This window comes from Mustela nivalis (assembly GCF_964662115.1).
Source record: "Mustela nivalis genome assembly, chromosome: 6".
Taxonomy (NCBI): domain Eukaryota; kingdom Metazoa; phylum Chordata; class Mammalia; order Carnivora; family Mustelidae; genus Mustela; species Mustela nivalis.
This window is the reverse complement of record NC_139025.1, coordinates 64,031,324-64,055,217: the sequence shown is the minus strand read 5'-3', so window position 1 is coordinate 64,055,217 and position 23,894 is coordinate 64,031,324. Positions and strand designations below refer to the sequence as shown.

At 39.0% G+C, this 23,894-nt stretch overlaps 1 protein-coding gene across 4 annotated transcripts in view; it reads left to right on the top strand.

Moving 5' to 3' along the window:
- Positions 1 to 23,566, top strand: part of AKAP6 (A-kinase anchoring protein 6) — a 464,347-nt gene extending 440,781 nt beyond the window's left edge. For 3 of the 4 annotated variants that reach the window (XM_082737844.1, XM_082737845.1, XM_082737847.1), the window contains 2 exons: positions 10,450 to 13,865; positions 18,914 to 23,566. In XM_082737844.1, coding sequence (XP_082593970.1) covers positions 10,450 to 13,824 — 3,375 coding nt within the window. In that variant the 3' untranslated portion in view covers positions 13,825 to 13,865; positions 18,914 to 23,566. Of the gene's footprint in view, positions 1 to 10,449; positions 13,866 to 15,370; positions 18,887 to 18,913 lie in introns of those variants that run through there. The other variant, XM_082737846.1, reaches the window with a different exon arrangement.
- Positions 23,567 to 23,894: the final 328 nt, after the last annotated feature.

Sequence of the window (23,894 nt, the reverse complement as noted above, 5' to 3'; positions counted from 1 at the left end):
GATAAACATAAGGGTTCTCTATTTCTCCAAGTGTTCCCCACGCTTCCTAATAGCAGTGATGATGTTTGCCAGGAGAATGTCTTGTGTAAAGTAGACCTTTGAAAAATATTGTTGATTTGGGAGGAGGTGGAGGTCACCTACATTATATTTCCCTGATTGCTTGCTATTTATTAAGGGGAAAAGAAAAGCAGTCAAGGTTTATGTAGTTAACGTACGCTACGCTGTGCACGGATTGCAAACAAAGCAGAGATAAGTCACAAATGCTACTGTTGTTGAGTGTGTGGAGTAGTAAATTCAGCAGGTCTTGCCCATGTAATTAGCTCCACTGGCCGGTCAGTGTCCTGCCTCCCTGGACTATAAACTCAGCATATTCTCTAAATTGCCGGCTTAAAGAATCCATATCTGAAGGGTTTGAGGCTCTAGTTATTTTTTGTTATTTTTGCCTTTGCCTTGCAAAAGGATTTTAAGGGATTAAGGTGACACTAAACTTCTAATATTGCCTTATTATTATTTTTTTTAATTTACAAAATGAACTCACATTTTGAGGTCATTTTTTTCTCTAGAATGAAATTTACATGTCTTTGATTTGGGAATCTTTGATTCGGGTTACAGTTTGAATTAACGTCCTGACATTCAAAACTCTCAAGTGCCTCCTCCATGAGAGACCAGGACCAGAACTTCTGTTGCAATCAAGATGGAGTTTTTAAATCTAATCGGATCTTAGGATCCTTAGTATTTCTCTCTTGAGATCGAAAAAGAAAATCCCCCCAGGGATTCTGTGGTTTTAACATGTCTAAGGATTCTAGGAATCAAAAGTATAAAATCTCAGGAAACTTACATCAGAGATGTTTATTACCTTATAGGAAAATTCATCCTGAAATTTCAAGCAGCTTTTCCAGCATCAAGTGTAACTTGCGTACTCTCCCATCACTTTCATGGAGGGAATAGTGACAACGCAAGGGAGGTGTCCTAGCAACTCTGAGAATGTGTAGCTCTCCCTAAGTCTGAATGCCGTTATCTTTAAAGGAGCCTATTAAAGGTATAAATCACATGGAATAAAATCAGATAATAGAAACAAGGGTTAAGCCATCATAAGAAAATGAATTATAGATGAGCTGCCTGTTAATCATCTTAAACCTTGGGCCAATCAGATGAAAAAGTCAGAAAAGCAAGATAAGTTTGATTGATTGGGAGGGAGAAGAGACTGAAATTGTATGTACCATTTTTGATAATCTGGTTTATCAAAATTGGCCAACATTTTAGTCTTAGTTTTTTTTTTTTTCCCTGTAAATGGTGCACTGTAGTCACAGTCTTAGAATTAAAAAAACAAAAACCAAACAAAACCTCCCACCGCTTATTTATCTGAGAGGAACAGACGATTAAGAACTAGAATAACACTGTGTTGGCTTTTCATATGTGCCTTGTTGAGAATGAAAAGACACACAATTTTCTCAGCTAATATGTGCTTTGTAAAGGGCGATATTTGGTATTTGGCTTTTCAGGCCGACCTCAGCATGTTGGCAAGGCCGTCCTTACACATTAAGCTACCTCAGGAGCATGCCATAAATCTCGTGTTCTTAGATTTCGGTCTGAAGTTGGAGACCCAACTCTATGTCACAGAAAAGCCCAGGGTGCTGGGAAATTTCCACTAGTTGACAGCACCTTTAACCTCCTCTTTACTACGAATATGCTCTGCAGGTTTAAAAAAAATGTAGGTTTTTGTATTAATGAGAGGTCCTTATCATAAAGGAGGGACAAGAGTCTACTTTTTGCTAAGGCAAAGGTGAGGCAAAATTGATCTCCAGAGGCACAAAACTCCAATGTTCTGTCAGTCCTGACAGTCAAAAGGCAAACACCAAACAGCTGAAAGGATGCCAGCAAAATGAGGCCAGATATTACTTTAGGGGGAAACAAGTTATTTACGAGACTTGGCATGTGGTTCTGTCACTGACTCCTAAATAGGTTTATCACATGTTAGAATGTAGAAAATGCCACCATCTTATTGTGGTTGGGGTTTTATGACTTTATTGAAGTTATGTCTCTTCTGTGCTTCCTTTTGTTTGTTTTAGTTGTATATGATACTGAAGAAGTCAGATCAAGACATCCTTTTATTTAAAAACCTGTTCCTAAATTCTTTTTTGCTTTTGTTTTATTTTTAAGCCATTCTGAATTTAGTTACTTTCTTGAAACTCCAGAGAAAAATTTTCAGGGAAACAAAAGAGTGACAAAGAAGAGCAAGATTCCTAATTTTCTCATTCACTCTGTTGTGAATATGATGAAAGTTTCAATATGTTTGCATATAAAGCAACAGTTAAGACAAAATGATTTATTTACCAATGGTAGCAGATGATTTTTTGAGTTACTTCCCGTAAAACATTCGGAGTTGGGTAGAAAGGGACCTTTTTCCTACAGTGGACACCTAACAGATATGAGTAATGGTTTATACCATAATTAACATGCTTAAGGACAACATAGCTTGAAGCAAGGCATCTGACTATTGCCATGTAGCTTTAGTACTACCAACACTGAGACTACTGCACCTATGAGTGAGTTAGTAATTATGACAATATCTAAATGTCTTTAATTGATTGGCACAAAGATACTGCTTCTTTTTTTTTTTAAGATTTTATTTATTTATTTGAAAGAGAGAGAGATCACAAGTATGCAAAGAGGCAGACAGAGAAAGATAGGGGGGAAGCAGGCTACCCACCAAGCAGAGAGCCCGATGCAGGACTTGATCCCAGGACCCCAAGACCATGACCTGAGCTGAAGGCAGAGGCTTAACTCACTGAGCCACCCAGGTGCCCCAAGATACTGCTTCTTCTTTTTTTTTTTTTTTAAAGATTTTATTTATTTATTTGACAGAGAGAAATCACAAGTAGATGGAGAGGCAGGCAGAGAGAGAGAGGAAAGCAGGCTCTCTGCTCAGCAGAGAGCCCGATGCGGGACTTGATCCCAGGACTCTGAGATCATGACCTGAGCCGAAGGCAGCGGCTTAACCCACTGAGCCACCCAGGCGCCCCAAGATACTGCTTCTTGATCTGAATAGTAGTCCTGGGGGGCTGGCTCTCCAGTGAAACTGAAGTTGTAGAAAAGAAAGAAAGCAGTCCTTCTTTCTTCTGTGGAATTCCTTCCTACAGCCTCAGGATCACCCTGCTTATTGAACCTTATACATTCTTTGGCTTCCATGGTTTCTCCACTTCCATTCTTCTTCCAAGACTGATGCTGGAGGACACAAAAGGTGGTGAAGAGCACCTGGTAGGACAGGGCTCCTGATTTCAACAGCAATGTTACTGGGGAACCAGGATTTCTTCAGGCTATTCTCTGGCATATACGATGCTCAATCCTGACCTTCCCGCCTCTAGGACCTGCCTTCTCTAAGGTTACAAGTGACTTTCTTCTTGCTAATTCAATGGTCTTCCCTCACCTCCCATTCTTCTTATCTCTTCTGCTCTTAAAACACTCTAAACTACCCACTGCTTTAAATGTCCCCTTGTCTCAACTTCCATGATATTATAACAGTCTTCCTTACATTTTCCTGCTGTTTGTTTCCCTTGCTGGTTGCTCTTCCCTCCTATGAAAGTACCCATAAAATTCTATCCCATCTGCCTTTGCTTCTTACTGTTCCCTCTTCTTGCAATGTCCCCTTCCCCCATACTTTCTCTTGAGCTCCTTTCTCTTAAACGTAGCATATATATCCTTCAAAATAATAGACAATAGTAATGATGGCTAAACTCAAGGCAGGGAAGTCTGTAGGGTGAAAAGAGGCAAGACAGAACTGTGAGACATCCTGTCATCTAAAAGGCAGCTGAAATGGATTTTATGAGGAGGCTTAGCATCAAAGTAACCAAAGGAGGAGGAAATTTTCAAGAAAAATGGAGTCAAATACTACAGAGGAATCCAGTAAAATAAGGTCAAAGGAGATTGGACCAGCCCAGCAAATAAGGGGCCTATTAATCCCACTCCTGTCTCCTCAAAAGAGCCAAATGCATCAAAACGAATGAAGTTGAGCGAAGAGAAGTACTACATACAGGATGCTCTTTTCTTCAGCATTTCTGACGATGATGAGCATGCACACACACCGAACTAAGAAGGATGTAATAAAAAGATCATCTTTATTGGTAATATATGCACCAAAATATACATGAATTCAGATATATTATCTGAATGTAATATTTTTTACAAAAATTTACAATAAAATTTACAATATTTTTGTAATATTGTAATATTTTTATAAGCAAGTTCCTTCAGAGAGTGATGAAGTCCTGTTATGTTTGATGGTATTACAGGCTCTGAAAGTCAATGAGACTGAAGACTCCTGTTAACTTGTTTGTTTATTTTATTTTATTTTTATATTTTAAAAGATTTTATTTGTTTGAGAGAGAGTACACACAAGTGGGCGAGGGGGGTAGAGGGAGAGGGAGAAGCAGACTCCAATGTGGAGCTCGAATCCAGGATCCCAGGATCATGACCTGAGCCAAAGGTAGAGCCACCCAGGTGCCCATTTTTTTTTCCTTCTTTTAATTGGGGTAAAAATAGCATAATATAAAATTAATCATGTTAAAGTGAGCAGTTCACTGGCATAAGTACATTCCCATTTTGTGTAACCAACACTTCTAATTCCAAAACATTTTCAGAAGGAAACCCCACAGGTGTTGAACAATTGCTTCCCTTGTCCCTTCCCTTAGGCCACTGGTGACCACCAATTTGTATTCTGTCTCTAGGGACTTACCTAGTCTGAAATTTCATATAAATGAAGCCATACAAAATATGACTTGTTCTATGTGGCTTTTACTGAGCATAATGTTTCTGAGGATACTAGCTTTTCTAATTGAGAGGGGGCACCAGCTAGAAAGTCAGAAATTCTCTACGTGATTTCACCATGGCAGAATGTCACCTTTGGATCTTTCCCCAGATCTTTTGAAGAGGTCAATGGGATCACAGCTCAGTCTTCATGCAATTCACGCAGGAAAGGTTTCTGAGAACCTGCTTTCTGCCAGGCACTGTTTCAGGTTCTGGGGCTCTTCTGGAAACAAGACAGACAGAGCCCCTGTCCTCATGGAGTTTACATCTGGGAAGAAAACCCCCTGATTCTTAATTTTGGACTCTCTTTTTTGTCCCTGGGCCCTGTTGAGAACTAAAGCAATTTTTTGCTCTTATAAAACTCACTTTAAAACAACATCCAGTGGATTTTTCCTTTTCAACTATTTCAGAAATGTCGGTATAGTCAAGACTAGGAAATAATGTCCATGTCAGCACTCATTTTAGTACAATTTGTGAGATGACTTTGGGTTTTACTTGTCTGTTTTGGGTTTCTGATCAGCTTTGTTATTGAAAAAGAGCATTCGCTAGAACAGTTTTTGATCATTAGTGTGAGATAGACTTTCAAAGCATTTTCTGAGCTGAGACAAGTTACTTTAACATTATTGTCAATCTGATAGATAGTGAGCAGGATTTGATTACTCTCATGTGTCAGTTGTGATAGAATTTCACAGACAATGGACCTGCCTTTAAAAAAAAAAAAAAAAAAGATTATTTTCAGGAAATAGAAAGTGCTTGAGTTATGGGCCTTGCTGAGGGCTGGGCAGGTGTCTTTTCTCCTCTGGTTATTCCTGAGGGATAAGCCCAGTCAGGACAGACAAAGACAAACCTACACCCTATTTATAGTGTAGTAAAGGAGTGAGTAAACTGTCTAATTGATGTTTATTTCATTAAATTTCATGCATGTGGTTGTGCTAAAGAGATTAGTCAGCCAACCACCAGTCTTCATGCAAACATAGTTTTGCTTATTTAATTGTCAGCCCTGTCCAACTTCAGCAAAGGGAATCTATGCTGATAGCTGTCAGTCATTGGTGCCTACTGTGTGCCAACCTCATGCCCTCTCCATAGGACTTGACATATATATTCTCTTTTGAAGCTCCCAACACTCCCTAAGGTAGATCCAATGTGCTGTGATTATCTTGGGTATACAAATGATAGAACTGAGGCCCATTAAATAGTTGAACTAAGTCACTACTAACTGTTAAATAACTTGTCCAGGACCACAGAGCTAACATGTGAGAGAAAAGAGTCAGGATTCACACTAAGATCTATTTGAATTTCTGCCCTAAATCCCCAAATGATTGATAAGCATTTAGTGAACATCTTTGCTTTTCATCCTATTTCTTTTTTCCTCTATATTTTTTCATGCTAACTCTGAATCTACCTCTGCCGAAAAAGAGGCAGATTACAACAAACTCCAAGTTCTCTTAAAAGCTGTCTTTCCATTTTCTGAAAACTAGCAATTTGTTATGGTTGTTGATGTTGATTTTGTTTTTAAAAAATTTCCACCTAAGTCAAGTTTAGGAAAACAATTTTGCATCTAATGCTCAGATACTCTGTTTTTAGATTTGGAGGGGGAGACAAGAAAAAATAATTGCATCAGGAAAACAGAACAAATATCTGAAAGTTGTAATTTCCCCTTCTTTAGTTTAACTCCCTTATCCTGATCCATATATGTAGTCTCTCTCTACTGTCCATAACCTTTGCTCTAAGGTAAATACACAGATCTTTACTCAGTTAATGATGTTTCTGGTTTTTAATCATTTTTATTTATTTGTATGTTTTTGTTATATTCTACTTTTCTATAGATAAATCTCTATTCCCAGAACTTTGCAAGTGGTATTGCTGAATGAAGTCCTGGACCTGAAATAAATAGGAGGAACACAAATTGCAAGACCTCCTAATGGTTTTGCCCATTTTGAGCACCAGAAGTTTGACTGGAACATTCTGTTCATGCTGATCTTTTAGACCTTCTTTAGTTTTTCAAAAGATGCAACTATATCATATCAGACCATATCTGTTGGGTTGTTTTATAGAATGTCGGGCTCCTTCATCCCCATTCTTTAGCTGGTAATGTGTTTCTCCTCTCTTACAAAAACCCACTAAAATTTTAAGAAAATCCTAGAAATGCAATCCTGGGAGACCTAATTCAATTAAAGCCATATAAGTACAGAAAGAAGTTAATTCTGATGTACGTTACTTGCTACAGATGGAATCTTGATTCTTTCATCATCATCATCATCTTTTCTCCAGCCTCTTTTACTTTTTCTGTATGTATTGTGTTGAAATAAAGAACCTACTTCCAAGAATTAAAAACAAAACAACAACAACAAAAACCAACCACCAAAAACCCAGCATGAATTAATCCACTTGTTTCTTGAGCAGATCTTGAAGGAGTCTGTGTGTGTGTGTGTGTGTGTGTGTGCAATTATTTCTGTAGAGCTTTAGGTTTAGGACAAATTCTACACCAATGAAGCAAGTTTATGAATGAAAGAGCCTCACACAAATTAATTTAACTCAGAATTATCTTTGGAATTGCAGTGTCTCTATTGGAACATCATGAACTACTCACCATCCTTTTGGTTTCAGTCAAGTACTAGATTTTGTCTAAATCCATTTTTGATTTATCACGTTATCAAAGACAGGAATATTTGTGCCTTTTGAAAAAGTACTAGACAGTTTCTCTAGAAAAATAACAACAAATGGTTAATTAGCTTGAGCATTACTGGCTGCTGAGCTATCATCAAAGAGAGCATTCGACCAAATAATTTTCCTGCCAGTTACATCTCTCTATACACATATCATTTCTTTCAAGGTTAACTTTTTAGTTATATAAATATCCCATGCCCTTCCTCTTAGAAACTTTCCATACTTACTTGCTCCCAGGGGAGGTTTAATGTTTGAGGTTAAATCTTGAGGAAATGGAGATTTTATTGAAAATATTGACAGAATTTAATCCGCAACAGAAGGGAGTGAATGAGGGCAGAACAAATCGCACTTCTTTAATATATAAAATTTTAAGTTCGAAGTTAATGATTTCCTAAAGATCTTGTCAGATAGTCCCAGGAATTGACATATAAAAAATTTCAGCAATTACAATAAATTTAAGAGAGTCTAGGAAGAGAGACTTAAGGAGGGGAAAGGACAATATTACATCCTAAAGTTTCATGTTTTTCCTGTGACAAATCTCCACCCCAACTACTAGCTGAGCAAAAGATTTGTTCTTTAAGATGCTGCTGTAAGTTTTCCACTTCCTGAGGCTTATATTTGTAAAGCCACAGAGGCAGCATTTGGTCAGAAAACGACTGTGTCACAGAAGACAAGTCCAAGTTACAGGCGTCACTTGGGCTAAGCTCCTGACACACACCCAGATGGCACAATTCCTGCATCTGGTGTGAGCCCACGGGTTTAGGACTCTCAGAGAAAATCCGTGCTGCTAAATGTTGAAGCCAACCAGAGAGTTACAAAGAGAGCGTCTCTGAAAGACCAGTTCAATTATTTATTAGCACTCTCAGAGTCCGGTGTCAGGCAAGATAGTATTTGAAATTAATACACTATTTGATTAGACTGATTGATTGTTTCTACAGCTGAAGATTTTAACATTCACTAGCCATACTAACTGGTCATTAGTGCTTCCTTTATCAGCAAGCAAAGAATAAACAGAAATCCTAATAAAAATTCATCACAGTGAATGTACTCCATACCTAAGTGAGTATGATGACTGCCAGTGTTCTAGATGAACTGCTCTAACATTGGCAGCATGAAAGGTTTCTGTCAGAAAATATAAAAATGTCCCTTAATTAATGTTTACTTTGTAACTGGACTCTTTTAAACTTAAGTAGGCTATACAGATAATCTCTTACATATCCAGTATAATAAAGTGCTAATGGGTATTTTACACTTAATGAGGTTCTGTGGTATCCTTTAACTACTAGTGCCAGGAAAGACTGAGGGCTTCTTAGGGAAGTTTTGTGAATGTGTTTCTGGCAAAGCCTTTCCCCACCCCCTACTGAGGAATAAAAGCATCATGGCCTGTTTTTCAACCAGACCCTTAAAATAATTCTGAATTGTAATGCAAATATGCTGACCTATTATACTATGTGACATCTCTCTCTACCTACCAGGTCATGAATCCCTTATGGTTTTTAGGGCAAATTGAAAGCAATAATAAGGAGGGAAGGTAGGCAGAGAGAACCCTTTATGAACTGACTCAAGGCCACTCTCGAGCAATGCTGCATGGACTAAGAGTTAGAGCTACCTCATTTTGACTGCCTCCTCGGTTTTTCACAAGCATTAGCTCAGTAGTATTCAGAATTATCTCAAAAGATCGATAATGCTAGCCCCCTTCACAAGTGATACAAAGAGATCAGCACTCGGAAAGGTTAAGCAACTTGCCCAAAGCTGGTAGGTGGCAGGGTCAGCATTTCAACTACTTGGCACTGTTCTAGAGCCATGCTTATCTGTTTGACTACCCTGCATAAACAGAAGCTGAGCTACAGAATTCTGAGTTTCTGTATGTAGGTGAGCCTATCAGGGCCTGCATACCTGTATCACCTCTCTTGGTTCTGGCATGAATCTGGACAGCTGGGCAGCAAGTGAGGATGGTGAGGGAATCTGGACAGAGTCCAGGAGCCCATTCACCCACGATGTCCCAGACTAATCTGTCAGGCTCTACCTAAACCAAGTTAAAGCCAGAACATCCAAGGAAAGATCAAGGATCCCAACTGTGCTGGCAGAATGAAATGTAAGAGAATCTGGGCTGAGTCAAACTTGAGAGTCAGGAAGTCTTCAGATAGTTGTTATTCTAGGTCTGAAGGGGAGGGTTCCTGCTTATAATAAACAGGGGCAGGACTGACAATAGTGAGGCAAGTTCATAAGCTCGAAGTAGAGTTTCTGTCATAGGAAGAGACTGGGGAATGGAGAGAGAGAGAGAGAGACTAAGAGAACCAGGGCTCAAGACTCAGGGTCCAATAGCATGTAGGTGAGAAAACCAGTCAAGTGTTGTCTATCTTGGATCTATTTGAGAACAGGGCCAATTTCTGAAAGTGAATGCAGAAGAAAAGATGGACAAACAAGGGTCTCCGGCCATGAATGGCTCTACAGGTGGTTACAAGCCTATTTTATTTCCCCATGGCAAAAGCTGCTTCCAGTGGAAAGCCCAAGCATATAGAAGAGGGGGTCTGCCACCTGTGGCTGCAAATGGTATTCCACTGTGGACTGCTAGACTAAGAGTATCAGAGCGAATGTGCCTTCAAGATGTCACAGGCTGTACTCTTTCTACCTTCATTTACCTCACAGTTTTATCTTCACCCAATCCCAGGTTAAAAATGTAAAAGAATCGAAAGGAAATGGTTTATTCCAAAAATTACAACTTGACTCTAATAATCTTACATTTTAATCTATGTTATTGCCTTCAGTGACAAATTACTATTGATAGAAAAACCCATTTCAATAATTTTGGATGTTATTCCAGAGGAGAATAGAGCTGATAATTATGCTGTCTTTCAAATCCATGCTTGGGCAAATTTCTTTCCTAACTCTTCCAAGAGATTTTGAATGGATAAAATGTTCATGCTTGTGTTCCCTAATGCTGCTGCTGCTTCTTCTTTTTCTCTTCCTCCTACACAGGAGACTTTGAACGTGATTGATCCTGGCTTGATGGATCTAAATGGGACGAGTGAGGATGCCCTGGAATGGGATGAAACTGACATAAGCAACAAGTTAATTAGTTTGAATGAAGACTCAAGTGATCTTGATCAGGAACCCCAACCTGTCATGCCTTCCTTAAAGCTTGAAGAGATAGGTAGTGAGGACCCTGGTTATGAAGAAGAGGCAGGTGACCATGGGGGATCTCAGTATGCCTCGAGTATCACTGCCCCCTCCAGTCCACACATTTACCAAGTGTACAGCCTCCACAATGTGGAACTCTATGAGGACAGCCACATGCCATTTCTGAAAAACAATCCGAAGTTCACCAGTGTGACACAGCCTAGTGTTTTAACAAAGAGTCTCAGTAAAGACTCTTCATTTTCATCCACCAAATCTTTGCCAGACCTTGTCGGAGGTTCCAATTTGGTGAAGCCCTGCCCATGCCATGGAGGTGACATGAGCCAGAATTCAGGCAGTGAGAGTGGAATCGTGAGTGAAGGGGACACTGAAACCACCACCAACTCAGAAATGTGCTTGCTCAATGTGGTGGATGGGTCCCCAAGTAACCCTGAAACTGAACATCTGGACCCACAAATGGGAGATGCAGTTAATGTGTTAAAGCAGAAATTCAAAGATGAGGAGGAACGCATTAAGCTTCCAAACAGCTCTCAGTCATCCATTTCACCAGTGAGTTGTGTAAATGGAAAAGTTGGAGATTTAAACAGTGTTACCAAATATACCCCTGATTGTTTGGGAGAAGAATTACAAGGAAAACATGATGTGTTTACATTTTATGATTACTCGTACCTCCAAGGCTCAAAACTCAAATTACCAATGATAATGAAACAGTCACAAAGTGAAAAAGCACATGTGGAGGATCCCCTGCTTCATGGTTTTTATTTTGATAAAAAGTCCTGCAAATCTAAACATCAGGCTACAGAGTTACAGCCAGATGCACCTCCCCATGAAAGGCTTTTGGCAAGTGCATCCCATGAAATGGATCGAAATTCATATAAGAGTGGTAATGGAGAGAAGACATTCACTGGCATGCAGAATGGCAGACAGCTCTCCCTGTTATCCCACAGCTCATCTATTGAGTCCCTTTCTCCAGGGGGTGATTTATTTGGGTTGGGCATCCTTAAAAATGGCAGTGACAGCCTCCAGCGAAGCACCTCTTTAGAAAGTTGGTTGACATCCTATAAAAGCAATGAGGATCTTTTTAGCTGTCACAGCTCTGGGGACATAAGCGTGAGCAGTGGCTCAGTTGGTGAACTGAGTAAAAGGACACTAGATCTCCTGAATCGTTTGGAGAATATCCAGAGCCCTTCAGAGCAAAAGATAAAACGGAGTGTCTCTGATATGACTCTCCAAAGCAGTTCCCAAAAGATGTCCTTTAGTGGCCAGCTGTCATTGGACATAGCATCTTCTATCAACGAAGACTCGCCAGCATCTCTTACAGAACTAAGTAGCAGCGATGAACTCTCTCTTTGCTCAGAGGATATTGTATTACACAAGAACAAGATTCCAGAATCAAATGCATCATTCAGGAAGCGCCTGACTCGGTCGGTGGCTGATGAAAGCGACGTCAATGTCAGCATGATTGTTAATGTCTCTTGTACCTCTGCTTGCACTGATGATGAAGATGACAGTGACCTCCTTTCTAGCTCTACCCTCACCTTGACAGAAGAAGAGCTATGCATCAAAGATGAGGATGATGACTCCAGTATTGCAACAGATGATGAAATTTATGAAGAATGCAACTTAATGTCAGGATTGGACTATATAAAGAATGAACTGCAGACTTGGATCAGACCAAAGCTCTCCTTGACAAAAGATAAGAGAAGGTGTAATCTCAGTGATGAAATAAAGGGCAGTAAGGATGTCAGTAGTAGTGAGATGACCAATCCTTCTGATACCCTGAACATCGAGGCTCTACTTAACAGCTCCATCAAACGTCTCTCCGAAAGTAATGGAAACGGCAAGAATTTATCCCATGCCCATGAGTTAGGGACTAAGGGTGAAAATAAGAAAAATATTTTCAAAGTCAATAAAGACCCATATGTGGCTGACATGGAAAATGGCAATGTTGAAAGCACGCCAGAAGGGCAGAAAGATGAACAGAATGGGATCTCGAAGGAATTGGAAAGTCTCGGTACAACTGGGAAGAAGAATTCAGACAGTGAGCATTGTAAGTGTAAAGTATTTATGGATAGCCCAGATGATGCAAATATTGCTGGAAATGAATTTGTTCCCCAGACTGTTAGACACCGTCCAAAGAAATGTCAAAACCGCCACCATTTTGAAAATCCAACAACTGCTTCTACTCCCACTGAGAGGTCTTGCCCAGAGCTGCCTTCAGAAGCTAGAGTTACCAGTAGGCAGGATTCTGATGTACTGAAATCTTCATCTAATGATGCACCAAGCGTGGCTGGAAAATCTGCTCGTTGCTGCGGAGCACTTGAACAAAATGAAACAGAGGAGAACGTTTCTGTCAGTGACAACATTTCCTGTTGTGACTGCGAGCCAGATGTTTCCCATCAAAAAGATGCTGAGGATTGTTCCGTACACGACTTTGTTAAGGAAATCATCGACATGGCTTCAACGGCCCTAAAAAGTAAATCTCAACCTGAAAATGAGGCAGCTGCTCCTACCTCGTTAACTCAGATCAAGGAGAAGGTGTTGGAACATTCTCACCGGCCCATCCAGCTGAGAAAAGGGGACTTTTATTCCTACTTATCTCTCTCCTCTCATGACAGTGATTGTGGGGAGGTCACCAGTTACGTGGAAGAGAAAAGTAACACTCCAGTGCCACTGGACATGACCGACTCTGGCTTAGAGGACAAGGAGGAACCTGAATGCTTCTTTGAGGCCTGTGTTGATGATGACCTGGATGGAGATGAGCCCTGCCTCCCCGGCCCTCCTTCAGACGAACCTGCTATTTCTGGTGAGGCTTCTGTGCCCCAACAAACAGCAGCTGGCTCCCCTGAGTTTAGCGATACATCTCTCTTGGCTGAGGAGGCAGACATGGTGGTTCTTTCAAGTCCTCCCCATCAGGAAGTATCTGATGTCAGAAAGGAAGCGGATGGTTTACCCCAAGCTACAATCTGTGGGGAAAGCTCAGAGCTAACTACTTCAAGGCTGGGCAGTGAAAAGGAAAGTTTAGAAAACACAGGTGAATCAGGAATGCCAGAAGAACATAATGCTGCTTCAGCCAAATCTGGAGTTCCAGAACTCTCCTCAAAGGCAAAGCAGCCAAAAGACAAGGCTGCATTGCATCCCAACTCCAAAACTTTAACCTGTGAAGAAAACCTTCTAAATCTTCATGAAGAACAACATAAAAATATGCATAGGTAGAATGTAACCCTCTCCACACATGAAAATCATCTCATTGAAAGGTATGTATGCTCCTCGTGTTTTAATATATATTATTAATATATTTTAACATATATTTAATATATATCTATATATACTTCAACTATGAGTTTGAGTCAACAATGCCATGATAGGAGAGAATACTAGTCAGAATGACTGGTCATTGCAGACATTTATCAGAATAACACATTTGAGGGGAAGAAACATTCCCAACAATGCAAGTAACTGCGAGGCAAAAGGGAAAGAGACGGTCACAAGCGACATTTTTAGTGACATTATTTTTATTACATAATCCTGACAAGAAGAATTTTAAATTTGAGGAAGTAGCCAGATAATTTAGGACCTCACATCCTGCCCCTGAGGGAGGAAAAAAGGTTCTCCCAATTGCAGTTATACTCTCTGATCAAAATGCATGCCCAGTGACAATGCCCCCCGCTTCAGTTTCCTGCACACAGAGCAGCCCACTCCCTCGGGTGCCTGGAAATGAACAATGATTAGGTTAAAGGCTGCATCTCCTGATCTGGGCCTCCCTTTTATGCTTCTGTCTAATGCAACTATCATCACATTTGCTTCCCCAGTGGAAGGCTGTGCTGTCACAGCTCCTAATCATGGCCAAGGCCAAGGACTCAAACAGGAGGGGAAAGTTGATGTTAGGGAAGAGGCTCCTATTTATCCACACATAGACCGAGAACAGGCCCAGAAAGCAAATGCAGAGTGAATACATGACAGGTTAATGGCGTTTCGATAAAAACAGAATTTTTTGAATTTTGCCTGAAGGTGACAGGCTGATTTCCATCAAAATTTTTAAGAAAGTCATTCCACTCTTCATATTTAATAAGACAGCTATTGATTGATAATTCTGAGATGATGGTATAGCTCGAAAAGTGACACAAAAATTCAGTTATTTTCCATTTCTGAGCCCCAGTGATGAATACACTTTCTCAGTCAAGTCTAAAGAAGAAAATTTGAGCTTTTGAATGTGAGAGTTGTATTTCACCAAAGTGTGAGGTGCTGAATGCCATCTCCACCCCCCACTCCAGAAGCTTAATGCTGTAACCTAAACTCGTGCTATAGGAAATGAATTACAGAAGCAATCTACCCTAATTTGTTAACTTATTCAAATAACAGTTATTATACTTAACTATGCTAAAGATTATCTTTTTTGTGGCAGATTGTTTATTTTTTGATGAGCCTAATTACTGATTTTCTAAAAGTAATTTACATTTATTACAAATACATCTTTTAAAATGTGACAGATAAATGTTGTTCCCATAATGTATTATGAAAAAAGTTACTATTTAAAAACACATTATTTAATTTGAAAGATGAATGGCAAACATCATTATTTTTTTTCCTGCAACACCTGTGCCCTAAGCTCATTAAAATGTGTGATTCTGTGTAGAGCTGCTAGAAATGGGGAGGGGGGAATATATACCATATATATACCCTAAAAATAAACTCGGTATGCAAAATTGAAGAAAGACATCCTACCTACTAATATAGCTCAACTAATTTTTCTGTGTTTCAGACTCAATTTACAATTGGCCAGAAGTGAGGACAAAAGTAGGAGAGAGAGACATGTATTTTCTGTGAAACATGTCCACCCCATAATCACATTCTCCATCAGTATGCAGTAAAGCTGACCATTAAGGGAGAGTCACTGCAATTCTAAAAGATGCTTCTAAACAAGTTCTATTAGTACCGATTGTTACCGCTGGCTCGGCCAAGCCCTGCAGAAGGGCTGGTGGAGCCCAGCTGATTTTTGTTTTCTGCAAGGGGATAGAGGCTTGAAAGCAACATCCCTCAGAGCAAGATGTTGTGTGACTGGGACCCTGAAGTCACCGGTCATGTGGAGACCCAGAGTTCCAGCAGCACTGGCCTTGGAGAAGCCCCTGGATCGCAGCCTCCCTTTTAGATACTTTGGGAGTTTTCAGTCTATGACGTAGCTAGAGAGTGGAAATGGGAATAATAAGCAGCTCCCTCTTTGGACTTGGGCAAGTGAACATGCTGTGCTGTTGGGTGGGCGCAGCTCTCACATTTCACAGGCACGACAATGCAACGCTATCAGCTGGCCTACCTGCCAGTCAGCGATATTTTGTGGAGCCCCCGAGATGTGGTTCCTAGCTCTGTCTCAGACAATGGGAGACGCAGCCAGATTTTCCTTCTGCAGAACTCACATGGCCCCAAGTGACTTGTGATCAGCCAGGCGCCATTTCCATAGTCATATCCACTGGTCCTATTCAGTTTTTTTCCGTATCACACATCCCAAATATCTGGATGCCTACATTATTCCCCCGTCATTAGCACTGGGTACCTGGGCATAGATATTTACATTTTTTTAAAATACTACCAACCAGGATGAGTTATTTAATCGCAAAAGGCTGACATGCCTTTGGTGTTAAATATCAGGAATCCTTAATAAAGTTATTTGGTAGGTATGAGACTTGGTGTCTATAAGAGCTTAACTCTTGTCATTGTTCTTCCTACAAGATTCAAAGGAGGGGAAAAAAAAAAGCTCTACTTTTTAAAGCGATTTCAAAACCATCAGTTGGAGTCCTCTATCAGGATAATAAAATATACCACATTCAATTTGCTGGGCCTTTTTTTTTTCCCCCAGAAATAAGTTCTCAGATGATGAAGTTATGTCATCTGGAAAGAGCTACAACTTAGAACAGCAGCTACAGTCTACATCTGTACCAAGAATTTTTTTCAAAAAGGTTTTGAGGTTATTCATTTACTGTTCTAATTAAAAACTCACTGACACTATTGAAATTTTAAACATGGTTTCACACAGGATGCATCTACACTGATTTCTAGGCACACTGCTGTGCTTTTCACTATTTTCATTTCTGTGCCATGTTTCTACCAAAATAGAGAGGTCAGTTATAGCAAATCACATCAAAGAAAAGGTAACTGGATAGATCCAGAAATTTCTGCCTCATTTGGAGGAAGCACATAATGTATGTCTGGAGTGCCTCCTAGGACCTGCCTAAGAGATGTACTTTGCACTAATCTTTTTGCTGTATTCTGACAGTTATTTCTTCATAATCCTCATCATAAGCCTCTGATCTTTGGTGAATGATTTAACCGTAAACTTCAGGCTGGATAAATCCTGTGGTATAAAAATTTCACTCATCACATTTAGCCAGTGTATACTTTTTTTTTTCCTTTTTGATTTACTCTGGTTTTCAGTTTTGTTTTGCTGTGTATGGGGTGTGTGTGTGTGTGTGTGTGTGTGTGTGTGTGTGTGTGTTGGAGGGGCTATATTTAGGATGCATGAATTTCCTTCAGAACTTTTTACTCCATTGCTTTTCCTGTCTTATTGGTCTGCAGATGTGACTGTGGGTAGCTCATCGATTTTAGATTTTCAGCAATTACTTGTATTTATGAATGCTTCAGTATACACATACCCAGTAAAATTGCTCCTACTCGGTCATTACAAACTGAGAAAACATTAAGAGCAAACATTTCTCATGTATACGGTGTAAATTCTTATTCCGTTAGTTGGATTGACACTAAGTGTTTAATATGATCCAAAGCTGGCCCAGCAGGCTTAAGAAACTATTCTTGGTGATAGTATATTAATTTTTTGCTAAATGATGCAAGTGGATCCTTACCAAATTTACCTTTAAAATCATTTTAATAAGTCAAGATTCTGGTAGATGTGAAATGCTTTTTAATTATTGAGCACTCTGAATAACTAGCTGCCATGCTAAATAACAAAGATTTTATTGGTCATCACCCATCACACACGCACAAACAAACACACACACATGCACACACACTCGCATACCCCCCCGCAACCCAGATCTGTGCTTCAGTCTGTTTTGCCGGCCCCTTTCGGCCCCTTTCCAAGTGGGCCAAGTTGAAAGACCTGATTAGCCAGAGAGAATTTAAATATTGGCATTTAGTAAGACCAGCTTTGCCTCACCTCAGGATTCCTCACTCGGTGTCTATATTTCAAGTGAGTCCTGGCCTCAGCATTTGAACAATGTACCATGGACTTTCTTGAGTTACTGCGGTATTTGACTGTACCAAACTTTGGCCCATCTGCTCCTGTCTATCTCTCCCTGTTCTTGAGAACCTGCCTTCTCTCCCCAGCTTCCTGAGACTTCAGCCAAACCACATTTGCTGAAGTGTTTCTGGCTCATAAACAGGTTACATGATTATAGAGAAGGAGAAAGATGGAGAAGGAGAATATTTAGGTCTAGAAAGACAATAAAGCAACCTGACATTGGACACCAGAACTCGGTTTAAACCCAGACAAGCAAACCCTGCTTTATTTGACAGCTGGTCAAAGGACCTCAAATAATTGCATCCTCTACTTCCTATCCCTGGAATTTAGCTGTTCCTCACATCCAACTTGTTGCTTTCAGCCTCCTAGATGTAGGCAGAACTGACTGAGTTTAGAACGAATTTGTATCTGAGCCATCAAGATGTCCAGAAATAATAGTGTCATTTTTACTTTCACAGAGCGTCTGTACCTTAAATGAAATGCATTCATATTTGAGCTAGAAACCCAGGTTAGATCCTTTTACCAGTAAGGGGCTGAAACATTTGGGGTTGTGACAAAGTTGTGAACATTTCACCACCATATAATGGTGGAATTGTTCAGTTCTACTGTCACACATACAGTCCCTAAGGAAAAGGTTCAACCACCTGAGGGTCCGAGTTCCCAGGCTGTGAATCACTGTGGATACTTGGCTGTGTCACTTGGAACCAGCGGCCTCACATTTTCATAGTGATTTGAATCTATCTTGAGTGTTCAAAACTCAGTTCACAAGCAAAAGAGTAGATGATATCCAGAGAAAAGGTCAAACTTGAGGATTTTTCTTGTTTTCTTTAAAACCATGTCTTTTAAAAAAAAATCAATGCATTTTTCAATTGATTCTAAAACATTTTTGTCAATAATGTGAACCATTAGGCTATTAAAATCACTTCGTTTTGTGTATCCTTTTGTTTCAGAACATTAGCGGGTAGTTCCAAAATGGCAGTCTTCCTCAGAGGACTGTTTTGCCAATGAAACAGTCCTTTCTGATACCTTTTCTTATCACTTTTTTGTTTCTTGTAGATAAGCCTGACTCAGGGGTGGCCTCCTCGTCCCACCCCGGGCTAGTCTGCGGTTTCATCACGTCACTGCCATTTGTCACATTGACCTCTCCCAAGACGAATCTTCCCTCCGAATGCGATTTGTCCACATGAGCCTTGTGATCTGGATTGTGCACTGGTTTTCTTTAGGTGATTGTCTTTGAAGTTTGGCGAAGCTGCTTGTTTTCCCATGGATTCCTGTCCCGAGCTACCTCTGCCGGCCCTGCCTCTCCAGCGAGACTTTTCTGTTTGCCTCCTCCCTCCCCATCTACTCTTTTAAAAAGTTCTGCAGTCCACCAAATCGATGGTCCATTAAATTCACCTGTCTGGAATGACACCCCCAGCCCTGCCCGTACTTGACCAATTTCATGTTTGAGTCTGGATTTTTTTCTTTTATGGTATGATGCCTATGTTTATTGAAAGAGGTTTACCTAAAAGGCCAACATTTGATTTGATTGCAGCATACAGAAGAAATACTGGTCCTTCTTTCAAGATTAAGCAACTTTTAAAAGCGCTATTTTATTTATTTTATTTTAAAGATTATTATCTATGCAGCACTTCAAGAAACAACTATATGGTGTTGTATATTATAAACTGGTGACATTCTACTATTAAATTATGTACAACATTTTCGTTTTTTATGCTTCTTGAGGTGGTAATGAGAAAAAAGTTTTTTAAAAAAGTGTGCCTTGCTGTATTTCTTATACCATTTATTAAAAAGCTGCTTTCACGGTAAAATTATGTTGGTTTGAAAGGAGGAAATAGCAAGGTTAAGATGTGTGAATAATTTCTGTATATATGTATAACCAAGTACAAACATTGATGTATAATGACAGTATAAAATGCTTTCATGTTTATGATGTCTAGTGATGTGGAAAATATAAGCCTTAAACCATTAGATTGCATGGTAATTAAAATTGGCATAATAAACATAGTTTATTGGGGGAAAAGGAAAACCAGTGATCTCTTCTACCTGTGTTCTTTACCAAATTATTACATCTGATTCTGGAAAAACTACAACACATAGTAGCTTCCAAAATACCCATATTGCATAAGAGACTTAAAATTACTTAAACTACACCTGAAGCGTTCACAATTTTCAAAATCTTCCTGATCACTATAAAGATCTTAGAACACAAATGATTAAATGCCAGTTCCCCTAAACCAGTAAGAACCTATCCTAAATTTTTTATCTCTACTTATCATTAAGGATTTGATATTGGATTTCAGGCTACCTAGTCATTCTCATATTTATTTTATGTAATTCTTTTGAATGTGTTTGTTAGAAAGATGGTCTAGAAAATATGACTATTTTGACTTAGACTATAGATTTAAGGTGTATTTATTTTGTGTTAAAAGAAATGAGCTGAGAAATATTCCATCTGGTCTTTATTGCTCTTCTTAAATGCAGTTTTTAATTTATATCCTAACACCTACTAAAGTGCCTGATACACAGTAGGTAGCCAATAAAAATTTACTGAAGTTAAGTATTGAATTAGACAGTATGGGTGACATGCACCTTTTCATTTTGAGACACCTGCACTAAAATATAAATTACTAGGAAAATAGGTAATGCAATCGTTTATTCAACTGATAGCTAATTAACACCTTTTATCTGCAAGGACTATTCTAGAGTGGGAGATGCATAGATCAGCAAAGGCCCTGCCCTCAGGAGGCTTACCTACAGCCCAGATGCAGGGAATACACAAATGAGAAGCAGTAATTGTTCTGCAGGCAAGGATGAGAGCAGAGTGGTAAATGAGGCACAGAGACGGAAGTAGCAAGTAGCAAAGAGGGATGAGCTGAAGAGAAGGGACCAGAACGTTAGACAACAGAAAATGAGTGAAGTTTTATTGCAGGGTTAGTGGGCAAAAGGTAAACTGGGAAACTGAATGAGGAGTCTTTTAAAAAGTTAAGTTGGAGCTTTTGTATGTAATACAGTAGGTAGTAAGGAAAGTCTTTCTTTTGCACTTGATTGTATTTCTCATTAGAACATGAGTACAACACCAAGAACATTAAGAAAAAAATACTAGTCTACAATTTTACCATTTTAGAAACTATTGTTATGTCTCTTCTAATCTTTTTCCATACATATTTCTAAATTTATTAATCATTCTAGGCTTCTGAACAGGTAGTAATAGTTCAAAAGAAGTTCTAGGCAGACATCTAGTAGTGGTGGGCAAGTCGGTTACAGGTGGAAGAGATTAGAGATAAATGGCTCATTAGGCGGCAGCTGTAGAAAATTAGCTACGCTTGAAATAACAGGACATAGGGATAGTGGCCCAAGATGGAGAGTCTGTGAAACACCTCAAAGCATTTGGGATCTCTGTTAAGGTACAGTATTTTTTACATATTGAGATGACCTAAATTTTCCTTGGGTAATGCCAAGGTCTACATCAACTGGAACAAGCTGACCACGATGTCCCATTTACTTGGTATACGCTCACAGAAGTCCTTGCGGTGTTACAAATATTTGCTTATTAATTACCTTCTTAGTATTAACACTGAATTTGTAAAATGACTTCTATCGAACAGTACTTTTTCTGGTTGGAAGGGATGGGAGAGCTTCAGTCTCTTGCTGTGTGTGGGCACTACCTCCCCAGCCATCCTTGAAAATGGTCACACCAGCTCTGCCTACACCTTCCACTGAGTGATTCATTATTTGTTAAGGCAAGCTGGTTGGGTGTGTATCTTTGTTAGAAGGTTTTTTCTTCGGTAGCTAAAATCTACATAGTGCTGCCTTCCCTCTGCCTTTAATTTTGCTCCCAGTTCTAGTTCTGTCCTGATGAGCTGCTCAGGCTATTTCTGCCCCTTCTTTTTCATGGCATCCTTGAAGATGACTGAGGCCAGTTACTTGTCTTCTCCCAGCCGTTGTGATTTCTATTCCTCATTCCCTCAACTGCCCTTCACTCATCATGATTTTCAGATCCATTTCAACCTGAGTGAATGTTAGCAGACAAACTCCTTGAAATTGAGGAACTGTCTTTATCATCATACATGTAGAAAATATCTGAACATTTAAGTGGTTTTCTCTAAAAATATATTCAAGATATATGTTTATTCTAGTATTGTAAATTTAAATAAATAAATAAATAATAAATCCCTCATCTCCTTTAGTGGCCCAGTCTAGTGCCGGAGTCATCTTGAATCTTTTCCTTACATCAAATCCAAACTTAACCCATTTCCATATAAGGTAGGGTCCTCCCCTCCATTTATTTATTCATTTATTCGGTCATTCAGCAAACATTCATTGAGTGGCTACTTGTGAGGCATTGTGTTTGGCCTTAGAGATACAAAGGCAACTAGAAAGCCCTCTGCCTACAAAGGGTTTACAGTTTTTCTTGTGAAAGTGCCTTTCATGTCCTTGAATAGAGTGATCTCAACAAATTAAGTGATGACCCATTTATTTTGTTTTCTATCTAGTTTCTCTACATTTTCAAAAACCTAATGAGCAGAAATAGTATGCAGAGCTATCTGGATTTGACTACTAGAGTTGAAATGTTTGAATCTGAAAATTTTAATTACAGAAAAAAGATTTCAGATTTCTGGTCACTGAATAAATGCATCTTACACGACAGCAGAACAATCTAAATCCAGGGTTTTTGAGAATCTGAATTTGGTGATTTTGTTATGTTTCTTTCATCCAGCTTAGGTTTTACCCATGCTAAAATTCCTAGGAACAATTTAGATGCAACTATCAAAACACACTGAAATAATCCTGCTATTTGTTATGAGTCAAATTATTTTAATCTCCAGATGAGTTTAGTATTATTTTAGAATTTTGATAAATACCTGGTTTTTCAAGCATTGTATAATTCTTATACTTCAAATTTTTTAACGTGAACCAACTAAATTTACAATAGTCTTTTTTTCTATACATTTTTTCAGTTTTTATTTTGAATAATTTCAGACCTATAAAAGCTGAATGAATAGTACAATATTTGCCTACTCATCACTCAGATTTGTTTATTGTTAATATTTTACTCCATTAGTTTCATCTCTCTCTCTCTACACACACACACACACACACATATAAATATACTACTGTGCTGAACCATTTGAAATTAAATTTCAAATCCTAACACTTCATCTAAATGCTTAATTAATCCCTCCAAACAAAAATCCTGCATTGTGTTTAGTTTTCATGTCTTTTTCATTTGGAACAGTTTCCCTATGCTCTTAGTCTTTCTTTCCTTGATCCTTCATAACTGACATTTCTGAAAAGTCTAGGCCAGTTTTACAAAATGACCCACAATCTGGATGTGTCCAGTTGTTTATTTTTTCATTATTCAACTCAGGGTAAACATTTTTGTCAAGTATAGGGCATAAGTAATGTTGTGTTCAATAGCTACTCTTTAATGAAGAAGGAATGAGTCCCTGACATTCTTGATGTGTTTTGAAATTCACAAGCTACTCTCAACAGTTCATGCTTTAGTAGTTGAAGGCAAGGGTCAACAAACTACAGTTTGGGCTAAATCTGGCACACTGTCTTTTATTGTTTGGCCTATGAGCTAAGAATGGTTTTTGCATTTTTAAATGGTTGGAAAAAAAAGAAGAGTATTTCATGACATGTAAAAATTATTTGAAATTCAAATTTTGGTGTCTATGAATAAAGTTTTATTGGAACATAGCCACACACATTTGTTTACATATTGTCTATGGCTGCATTTGCACTGTAACTGCAGAGTTAAGTACTTGAGGCAGAGACCATGTAGCATACAAAGCCTAAAATATTTACAAAAACATTTTTGCTCCATTACAGAAAAAGTTTTCCCATTTCTGGTCTACAGTGTTCTAAATTCTGACACCATTTTCTTAAAGGTAGATGGAGTCCCATTTGCAAAATCAATGTAACGTATTAGCACCCACCATCATTATTTTTTGCTTTCTAGACTTTGTTGAGTTCTCGGTTTAGTTTCATATTACCTTTAGTAAAATAAAGTATGCCTTGTTTCATATACTTA